The sequence below is a fragment of the Dipodomys ordii genome, unplaced genomic scaffold (assembly GCF_000151885.1).
Source record: "Dipodomys ordii isolate 6190 unplaced genomic scaffold, Dord_2.0 Scaffold189, whole genome shotgun sequence".
Taxonomy (NCBI): domain Eukaryota; kingdom Metazoa; phylum Chordata; class Mammalia; order Rodentia; family Heteromyidae; genus Dipodomys; species Dipodomys ordii.
In genome coordinates, this window is record NW_012267405.1 from 920,461 (window position 1) to 931,410 (window position 10,950).

The following is a 10,950-nucleotide window of genomic DNA, read 5'->3' on the forward strand; positions in this document are numbered from 1 at the left end:
TGAGCCACGGATGCCCTGGCAAAGCAAGGGGTGTGTGTGTGTGTTTGTGTTTGTGTCTGTCCAGTACTGGGGCTTGAACTCAGGGCCTTATGCACTTGCTTGGCTTTTTTGTTCATGGCTGGCACTCTATTCCTTCAGCCATGCCTCCATTTAAATTTTCCCAGTGCCCAAGGATTTTAAACCAACGCCTACAGGTCTTCTTTTCTCCTCAGGAGCAGAGGAAGCTGAAGAGGCAAGGGAATGACCGGAGGGTGGCGAAGGAGAGCCGTGGATCACCCCTGCACAGCTGCAGGGGTGGAGATGCTGAGGGGTGCAGTGACCAGGGACCAGCCTGGTGGGCGCAGAGCTGCTGTTTTCTGGCGGGCTTGAAGTCAGGCCAGAGAGACAAAGAACGCATGTTTTTCCTCGTATGCGGAAGCTAGATTTTTTTGCTCACAAACTCCTAAGTAAATTCGCTGTGCCTATGCATATATTAACCGAAATACGGTAGATTCAAGGGACATCTCTAGTGGTGTGACTCCTTCGAAAGGCAACATGGAAGTTCAATACAATAAGCACAGGAAGTGGGAACTCAAAAGGGTAGGGTGGAGTGAGGGGAGAAGGGGGAGATTGTGGTGAATTCCATGTGCATCCTACAAAACTTTTTAGAAAGCGAGAGGAGGGGTGGTTGGGTTGGGTTGGGAGGGGGTGAGGACACTGGGAGGGGATGGCATGCGTCAAGATGCTCTGTCTTCATAAACCACTTGCTACAACTACCTAAAGTAACAAGATCATGAAATACAAGAGTGGACCTTGGAATGCTTGGTATTCTTTTTTTTTTTTAATGTCAATCATGGGGCTTGAACTCTGGGCCTGGCCCTGAGCGCTTCAGCTCAAGGCGAGCACTCAACCACTTGAGCCACAGAGCCACTTCCAGTTTTCTGGTGGTTCATTGGAGATGACAGTCTCACAGCCTTTGCTGCCCGGGCTGGCTTTGAACCATGATCCTCAGATCTCAGCCTCCTGAGTAGCAGGATGATAGGGTGAGCCACTGGCGCCCGGCTGTTTTGTATTCTTTTAATTGGCTGCTTGGACACCTTCATGAGAGGTACCAGCACTGTCGCTGAAGTTCAGGAATTCAAACCCTGGCTGCAATGCCAGGGTGGCTCTGCGCATCTCTCTGATGTCTGCGCTGCTCTCCGGGTTGGGGCCAGGCAGGCCCAGAGCAGACAACAATGCCAGTAGCGGCATCCCAAGGTCTACCGGCCTCGCTGAGGGCGCTCGGGGCAGTGCCGGCAACCCTGAGGCTGCTGACAGTGGGGTGACAGAACCCTGCTTCTTTCCACTAGGAAACAGAGCCCCCCACTTGAGGTTAGTTTGTGGGATACTCACAGTTTTTCCAGAAGAACCTTGTACTGTTCATCTCCACGACCCCCTTCTACCTCCTGGTCCAGCTTCGTGATCAGTTCGTTCTCGAACTGCAAGCAGAGTCAACAGTCCACAATGTCACACGCACAGGCCGATGCAGACAGACGGACAGACGGCCCATCTTCCCTCTTCTGACCCAACCCCTTTATATGGGGGCTGATCCCACTTCCTGTCCTCATTGATTGTGCACTAACACCTGTAATCCCAGCACTCAGGAGGCCAAGGCAGAAGGATTGTGAGTTCAAGGCCAGCCTGAGCTACCACAATAGGGCCCTGACTCCAACCAACCAACCAACCAACCAATCAAAACCCAACCAACCAACCAATCAAAACCCAACCAACCAATCAAAACCCAACCAACTAACCAACCAAAAATGTTACATTCACTTTGGTTGTATTTCTTTGTCCTGTATTATAATTATACATACAAAAGTAGCTTAATAATCTCATTTTTGGGGAGTGTGGTATGGGGTTCAAACTCAGGGCCTCAACTTGCTAGGCAAGTGCTATATTACTTGAGCCACACCCAAGAGTCTCATTTTATATCTTTTTTTTTTTTTTAATCTTAGTCTTGGAAATGAGATTGCTTGGCTCTTGGTAAATCTCAGGACCAAAATCGTTTTCCATATTAACCCTCTGGAGATGAGGAAGGCACGGCAATGCGATTCTGTAGCACGTGGGGCTAAAATGCACGAAGTCAGCCGGGTGCGGGGGCCTCACACCTGTCTTCCTAGCTACTCAGGCGACTGAGATCTGCGGATCGCAGTTCAAAGCTGGCTGGGACAGGAAGTCCATGAAATTCTTATCTCCAATTAACTGCCAAAAAGCTGGAAGGGAAACTGTGGCTCAAGGAGTAGAGATCCAGCCTGGAGGGGAAAAAGCTGAGGGACAGCGCCCGGGTCCTCAGTTCAAGCCCCATGCACGCACGCACACACACACACACACACACACACACACACACACACACACAAAGTCAACTTGCACCAACAGCTTCATGAAAGACACAAAGCAGAAGGAACCCTTCCATGGAGTGTCTGGGGCAGAATGCTGGAGGGGGCTGGCGTTCACTGCATTACAAATCAAATGTGGGAGGGAGTGGTTAGCTGAGCCCTGGTCTGTTCTGCCCAGTAACAGCTCCCCCATCTTGAAAGGCAAATGAGCAAGAATCAGTGCTGAGTGCGTGGGTACTGCGTGGGTACTGTGTGGGCACTGCGTGGGTACGCGCCCCCGGCCCCCGCCATTCCTTACCATATGGAAATTGCCATTTCCACTGAAATTGAACTCACACTGCATCATATCAAAGAAAATGGGGATGGTGGCTTTGCGGAGCTCCACTTCGGGGGTCAGAGTGACCTCCAGAATGGGCCCCACCATGGATGGGATGAATTTGATTTTGTGGGGACCTGAAATGAAAGCAAATGAGGCTATTAAAACAAGAATTACTTCACTATCAAGAAGGCATTTCGATGCTCCTCCATAGGGCCCCTAATGCTGGAAGTTTCCACGAGTAAACCACCACCACTGACAAGCCGATGTTGAAATGTTGTGCTCTGGTCGTGTGATGGCAAGAGAAAAGACAGCATCTTAGCCACGCTCCCAGCCGAGGCCAGGCTGTGAAGCTCAGAAATCGTCTTTCCCAGTGCCACACACGACGAAATCCCACCGTTACCCGAAGGAAGGCAACCCCAGCACGGTGGCTTATCACAGGAGTGGTACAGGGCCCGGCCAGGGTCACTTACCCAGGTTGTACCACATGTCCCGGATCCTAAAGCCGATCTCCTTTCTCATGTCCCCGTATCTAGAAGATCAGAATGGAGAAAACAGTCAGCAGTGGAAATGAGTTCCATTCAACACAGTTGTCCCTGGAGACTCAGACAAGACGGGCTCCAGGAAACTCTGCCCGTGTCCAAGCGCCCTGCAGAACGCACACTAGGATCTGCACATAATCTGTGCACACCTGGCCCATTCTTTAAATCCTCTTGACTACCCAGAACTCCTAGTTCAATGCAAATGATGTATAAAACTTGGTACACTCAACTGATTAGGAATATTGGCAAAAAAGCCTGTCCATGTGTAATAGGGATATAATTGTTTGCTCAATTATTTCCATTGGTGGAGGAGACAGAATGTGTAGATATGGAGGGCCAAGGGCACAATGATGAACGGAGTGAAAAAAAGCCTACACCTGTCATCTCCAGCTATTCAAGAGGCTGAGATCTGAGGATTGCAGTTCAAAGCCAGCCCAGGCAGAAAAGTCCATGAGATTCTTACCTCCAATTAACTACCAAAAAGACAAAAAAACAATCCAGAAATAAAGCTGTGGCTCAAGAGGTAGAATGCCAGCCTTCAGCCACAGTAGCTAAGGGACAGCATCCAAGCCCTGAGTTCAAGCCCCGGCACAAACACCACCAACACACATACAGCTCATGTCCCTGTGGGACATGTCACAGGGAAGGCAGGGACCCTGTGAGAGAGGCAGGCACTACCCAGGCACGCCCCAGAGGAGAACGCAGCCACACGACAGGCCAGGGGACTTTAACAGCTGGAGAAAACAAAGGCAGAGCTGAGAAAGAACGGAGGAGCTGATCTGGTCTTCCCTGGCTGGCGGAAGGGAGGAGACAGAGACACTTGGGTTGCTGCAAAGCAAAGAACCAAATGAGGCTTCTGCGCCGTGAACAGATGAGGACTGCACACTGCAGCCTTATACTGGAGGTGCACATGCACACGAGCACACACGCGCACGAACCGTCTCCAGACCCTCACACCTTGTCTCCTGTGTGGCGACGTTGCTGCTCACACTTGGTGAAAACCGCACCCCTGCCAGCTCCATGGCTTACCTTTTTTCAGATTTAGATTGCTTTTCACTAGGTAGCTCAGCTGTGCCAGCACACACAACATTCACGTGGGGTGAGTCAGAGTTGTACGCTCTTTTGACACATGGTACAAGCATTAGTTCCTAATTAGTCTTTTTCTTCTCCTCAGACTTTCCATTAGCTAACTTCTCTTACGTGGTTCAACCAGTATCAAATCCAGCCTTTAAAGAAGCTGCCCTGATGCTTAAGCTATTTCAAGGCAGGAGACCAAGGAATCCATCGTAAACCAGTACCTCTCAGTACCTGTCCCTTGGAGAAATCTACACAACAGGTTATATTTTTATCTTTTAAAGCACAGCTACTAAAAGTCTTGCTGTTTTAGTTGTCAACCTCAGTTTTGTTTTGTTTTCTTTTAATGGAGGGGCAAGTTAGAGGAATGCAGATTAGTTCCTAGAATTTCAGATAGCCCAGCAAGGAGAAAATGAATTAAAAATTCTAGCACTTTCAATAACAAACTCTTTGGTAGCCCAGGCTGCCCTTGAGTTTATGATCTCTCTGCCTTCATTTTGGAAGTATCAGGATTATAGACATGTAGTACCACACAGGGCTCCTCGAGTGATTATGATTACTTTGTGCCAGTCCTGGGGCTTCCACTCAGGTCTCACACTCTTGCTTGGTCTTTCCACCCAATGCTGGCACTCTACCACTTGATCCACAGCTCCGCTTCTGGCTCTTTGCTAGTTAACTGGAGATAAGCCTTATGAATGTGTCTGCCATGGCTGGCTTTGAACTGTCATCCTCAGATCTCAGTCTTCTGAGTAGCTAAGATTATACAGTGGCCCACGATCACCTGGCCTGAAGTTATTACTAGTATTTTTTTTAACCTAAATAGCTTTTTGAGTTTGCAGGCTGCCAACTTTAAAATGTAACTGAGATAAACACAATGAACAGTGTCCTTAAAATTTTCATCAATCTTGCACGTAATTCCATCCTGAATTCCAAGCCAGGATGTAATGCCTGGGAGCATTTTTAGATAATGTGGGAATCTTCTGCTGAACAGATAGGTGATGGACAGGTGGGGCCAAACGCATTGGCTCTCTGGTATTGAGATGTATGCCTGCAATTTGCAGGAGTTGCCAGCAGAGGGCAGCAGCTCCTGAACAGTAGTGGTGGCCAGCATCTCTCCAGGTACACAGTCCACACAACTGTGATGTCATTGAATAGCAGTATCTACTATGCCACTGGGTACCATGTTGGCATCTATGACACCAAAAGCACTGTTGAAAATCAACAGTCAAATCGCCTTGCCAGTCATCACCAGGATTTAAAGGTACACTTACTTTTTTACAATTTTGCTGCGTTTGGCTTGTGAGAAGGTCTCAAGCTGCAAGGACTCATGGGTAAGAAAGGCTACGGCCAAGTGGAAGTAGTTGTTCCAGAGCTGCTCAAGATTAATGGGGTGGGCAGAAAAGAAATGGAAAATACCATCAGTAAGAGTAAATGTTTTTTTTTTTTTTAAAGCCATTCACATGGCAGAAAGTCACTATCTGGGGATTCAAGGGGAAAAACATAAAATTCATAGGAGTTTTTGCTCTTTCTTGATATTTAATCCTGAAAGTTTCAGGCCTTAAGTTTTTCTTTCTTTCTTTTTTTATTTGGTTTAATCCTAGCTACTCAGGATGCTGAGACCCGAGGATCCCAATTTGAAGCCAGGACAGGCAGGAAAGTCCATAAGATTCTTATCTTCAATTAACTACTCAGAAAAAACAATAGGTGGTCTATAGCTCAAGTGGTAGAGCACTGGCCTTGCACATAAAGAAGCTCATGGACAGCACTCAGACCCTGACTTCAAGCCACAAGACTCCAACACACACACACACACAAACACGCAATTCAAACTTTACATTTTTCTTTACTCCTGGGAGAAACAGAATTGGCCTTCAATAACTGCACCTATTTATAGTAGGTAGTTCGGCATTCTGTATCCAAAACACACTGCTTATTGGGTGCAGAATGAATAAAGATACAGCCGGTGCCGGCCTGCCTGCCTGCCTGCCTGCCTGCCTGTGTTATATTCCTCAGGACTTTGCAAATCCCACTCACATGAACCATTTCCCACCATTGAACCCCTGCACAGTGAAGACACAGGCTGTGTGTCCATCTGGTACTCGTGTGTGTGTGTGTGTGTGTGTGTGTGTGTGTGTGTGTGTGCGTGCGTGCTGGTAGTAGGCCTTGCACTTGAGACCTTGTGCTCTTGTTTTTTTTTCTTTTCTGTCCCCCCTCCACACACAAGGCTGGCACTCTACTACTTAAACCACACTTCCACTTCCAGCTTTTTGCTGTTAATCGGTCTCACAGACTTTTCTGCCTGGGCTGGCTTCAAACCAGGATCCTCAGATCTCAGCTTCCCACGAAGCTGATATTACACATGTGAACCACAGGTACCTGTCTGCTGTACTGAGCTTGTGTGCTCAAGGCTCGTGTTCTACCACTTTGAACCATAGTGCCATTTCTGGCTTTTTGGTGGTTAACTGGAGATGAGAGTCTTATGGACTTTCTTGCCTGAGCTGGCTTTGAACCTTGATCCTCAGATCTCAGCCTCCTGAGTAGCTAGGATTACAGGCATGACCCACCAATGGCCAGCCTTCTAACTTTTAACTCAGCATATTGGTATAACTGCTCTATTTTTCTCTTAATTACTGGTGCTACTCTGTTATGTGTTTGACTTAGGAAAGAAACTCAATTGTAGGCTCAAGAGGAAGCAGAGGATAGACAGTTTGGTACCCCGCATGGCTCCAGGCATTTGGGGTGACCCCTGTGGATAAGGGGGCCTACATGAGACTATTACTTCTCTCTGTTTCTCCTCACATATATTACTAGCCCAGGAAAAAGGAACCGTGGAAACCGTTGTCATCTATAAAACCCGAGCTGCTGCTTTCCCCTTCGGAGTCACGCTCTGAGGACTGGCAACAATTCCTGGGATTCACGGGGGTGGCGCAGGCTCACCTGAAGTTCAAAGCTCGCCTGATCCATGAAGCGTCTCGTGAGAACTTCAGAAAACTGATTGATCGCGCGAAGAAACACCCTGCAGAGGAGAGGACCCATCCAGAGGGCAACTCTGTGCCCATGGGACATTTTCCCACGAAGCTACACCATGGCCGGCCGGCCGGAAAAGTCCGTAAGATCTACCAGCATCCTTAGAGGCTGGCGAGAGGGGCAGTCCACAGGACCAGGCACAGAGTGTCAGTTTCTGGAAAGGTCCAGAAGAGCCTTGGGGGCTGTAGCAGGGTTTTCTGGCTGGGGATGGAGCTGCAGATGTGCCCCAGGGCCTTTGTGCCTCTGACTGGGCACAGGGCTGCTGGGTACTTCTCCGACAGTCTAGGGTTGCTGCTACAGTGTTTTCTCTAATCTGCACTCCGGGGACAGGTTTTCTAATCGGGTGTCAGGACCATACGGACTTAATCATGTTGATAATAATGATCTGCCTTAGGCAGCTCATTAAGAAAATTCTACAGAGAACACAAAGGCATGCCTCTGATCATACAAAATAATATTTATCAAAATGAACACCAGGAAGCAAGAGGTTTGTGCTTTTCCCTTTGTTGCTGTTTTTTCACCTGTCTTGGGTGGGGGGGGGGGACACAGAAGTAGAGGGGCAAAGGGTGAACAAATACAGCAGTGGTCCTCAGTAGATACTGTAGAAATGAACTCTGTATGGTGTATTCATGTGCATATCTTTGGAAGGGCACAGAACTCAAGGGAAAAGTGAAAAAAATGCAGCAGTGGAGCTCACTGGACACTGATAAGGGTGTGGAGGTGGGAGGGGGGAGGGGGAGAGAGCCAGGGAAGGGAAGACACTGTATGGAAGGAAATGTACCATGACCCGACTCCTGTCATTGGAATCCCCTGCACATCACCTCTATAAGAACAACAAACAGGGCTGTGAATGGGGCTTAGTGGTAGAGTGCTTGCCTAGCATGCATGAAGCCCTGGGTTCGATTCCTCAGTACCAGATTAAACAGAAAAAGCTGGAAGTGGTGCTGTGGCTCGCTAGCTTTGAGCACAGAAATGTTCAGAGACAGAGCCTAGGCCCTGAGTTAAGTCCCAGGACCAAACAAAAAAGAAAGAAAGAAAATGAACTATACAAGTTATATGTGTGGATGGGAAGGAAAACCTGGGAACGTGAAGGAAGGGGTGGCATTGTCCAAAAAAGAAACCAACTCCTTACCTGACTTATGTAACTGTCACCCCTCTATACGTATCACAACAATTAAAAAAGGAAAGAAAAAAAAGAGAAAATTCTGAAGCTCTCTTTGTCCATGCTTGATGCATTCCTATTTGACAAATAGTGGTGGTCAGCCAGCAACTGTAAGGCTCTGGCTTGGTGCTGTGGTCAAAAACACAGGAGTGGCCGGGCACCGGTGGCTCACACCTGTAATCCTAACCACTCAGGAGGCTGAGAGCTGAGGATGGCAGTTCAAAGTCAGCCCAAGCAGGAAAGTCCGTGAGAGTCTCATCTCCAATAAGCCACTCAGAAAACTGGAAGTGGCGCTGTGGCTCAAGTGGTAGAGCACTCGCCTTGAGCTGAAGAGCTGAGGGACAGTGCCCAGGCCCAGAGTTCAGGCCCCACCACCGATGGGAAGGCCGGAAAAGGATGAGGAAGCCCTGCGTGCCCCGTGGGGACGGATGGGAGGAGACTGGCCCTGACAGAGGAGGGCAGACACCCCACAGGGAAGCGGTGCAGATGCAGAATGTCGGGCAGTGGGAGGGGTCTCACTGCACAGATGTGGGCCAGCTGTGTAGAGACCGGACAGCGGCCCCCTGGTAGCCACCTGTGGGCTTCTCACCTGTTCTGTGTCATGTTCATGACCATCCAGTCCTTGGCGTAGACGTTCTTGCCGATCAGGTCCTTAAACATGATGAAAGTCTCCATGAGGAAGTCCTGCAGAGGACACAGGCGGAACTAGCCTTCCTTCCAGCGCCGGTCAGGACCCCACATTCCCACAAAAGGCCTTTCCCACAGAGCTGTGCGGCACCATGGGGTATATTCTTGCAGCTAGCGATTGCACAATTTGATCTTTACATGTATGAATTCGAGGAAGGAAAACAGAGGCCAAGAAAAAAAAAAAAACAAACCAGTGGCCCAAAATAGTCCACGTTTTACTGAGAAAGCACTGAAGGCCGTAGAAAAGAGGAAGCAGGAGAGCCAGGATGAGAACTGGAAGGAGAAAGGGTGTCACCCCAAGTTCACAGCCCGAATCTCTTGAGTCTTCCCCTGCCCTGCGCTATGTGAACACGGCGCCTTTAACCGAGCTGAGTTCATTACCGCGGCGAGCAGGGAGGCATCACACACACATTCTCCCACTGCGGGAGCAGCCTCGAGCCAAGCCCTCCATGGTCCAAAAAGGAGGTGGTCGCCGCAGCCGACTACACTAACTAGAAATGTGAGCAAAGGTGAGAACAGGGTAGAAAAATGGCCAGGGGGCCTCCACAAGCGGCCATGAGCGAGGGCAAAATTCAGGACTCAATCAGACCAAAACTTAGAGCTGAAGTCTGTGAGCCATTTTTACTGGGGGCTAAGTTTAGACATTGCCTGTGGGATCTCTGCCTGCTTTCTGTGGCCCCGACCCCACTTCTGCCCTGTGGAACAGTGTAGCTATAAAGAACATGGTGCTTTTGAGGCAGGGAGCCTGGGTTTGCTCTCTCCCGTACTGGGGTTTACACCCAGGGGCCTAGCTCGAAGCTGGTGCTCTACCACTACAGCCATGCCTCCAGCTGGGCTTTTTGTTAGCTGGACTTTGAATGCTTTGAACTTTTTTGCCCAGGCTGGTTTCAAAATGCTACTCTCTGGATCTCAGTCTCCTGAGTAGCTAAGAGTACAGCATGCAGCCTGGCAAGTTATTTCTAACCATTTTTTTTCCCCCTAAGTCCTTGGTCAATTTGTTAAGACTGGCACTTTGGACACCAAGTGGCCCAGGAGTAGGTGTGGTGTTGGCTCAGAGTGGGCGTGGCTCTGGATCAGAGTAGGTGGGGTTCTGGCTTAGAGTGGGCGTGACTCTCCCTAGGAAGTCTTGCTGTTCTTGATGCTTCTTCAGACTTCCACAGTAAGTCAGCCTTCACAATCTCCACTCTGAAACCATTTTCCATGCACGCAACTTTATCACCACCCATTCATCCACTGCCCTAGGTTTGTCCAAACCAGCAAGGCCTCATGGTTTGAACAACCAGTGTTAAAAGCAGGGTGCTAGGGCTGGGAAGGTGGCTCAGTGGTAGAGTGCTTGCCTTGCCTTGCCCTGGGTTCTATTCCTCATTACCACATAAGCAGAAAAAGCCAGAAGTAGCACTGTGGCTCAAGTGGTAGAGCGCTAGCCTTGAGCTGAAGGGCTGAGAGACAGCACCCAGACCCAGAGTTCAGGCCCCACGACCAACCAAAAAAAAAAAAAAAAGCAGGGTGCTAGACCCCATAGCTGATGCCTGATTTTTGCATTTTATACCAACAGCTGACAGTCTGAGTTAACAGCTGCTACCACAAAGCAGAGAATCATAGGCCTCCTGTTACTTACCCCCGCGAGTCCAGGCGGGACTTACTCAGAGGCAGTGGCGGGAGGACAGGCCTCACCGCGCGCAGGGGCTTTGCCCCTGAGGACTGCAGGCTCATGGTGAGGACCTGGCCACTCCAGGCCTCAGCTCACCCCGGGGACGCCCCTGAGGACTGCAGGCTCATGGTGAG

General features: G+C 49.4%; 1 protein-coding gene across 1 annotated transcript in view; it reads right to left on the minus strand.

The window, feature by feature from the left end:
- Dock5 (dedicator of cytokinesis 5) overlaps positions 1 to 10,950 on the minus strand; it is a 111,185-nt gene that overhangs the window by 22,586 nt on the left and 77,649 nt on the right. The window contains exons 29-34 of the mRNA XM_013034398.1: positions 9,068 to 9,162; positions 7,227 to 7,305; positions 5,561 to 5,661; positions 3,147 to 3,205; positions 2,656 to 2,810; positions 1,372 to 1,457 (exon numbers count right to left, since the gene is read on the minus strand). Of these exons, the coding sequence (XP_012889852.1) occupies positions 1,372 to 1,457; positions 2,656 to 2,810; positions 3,147 to 3,205; positions 5,561 to 5,661; positions 7,227 to 7,305; positions 9,068 to 9,162 (575 nt within the window). The remainder of the gene's footprint in view (positions 1 to 1,371; positions 1,458 to 2,655; positions 2,811 to 3,146; positions 3,206 to 5,560; positions 5,662 to 7,226; positions 7,306 to 9,067; positions 9,163 to 10,950) is intronic.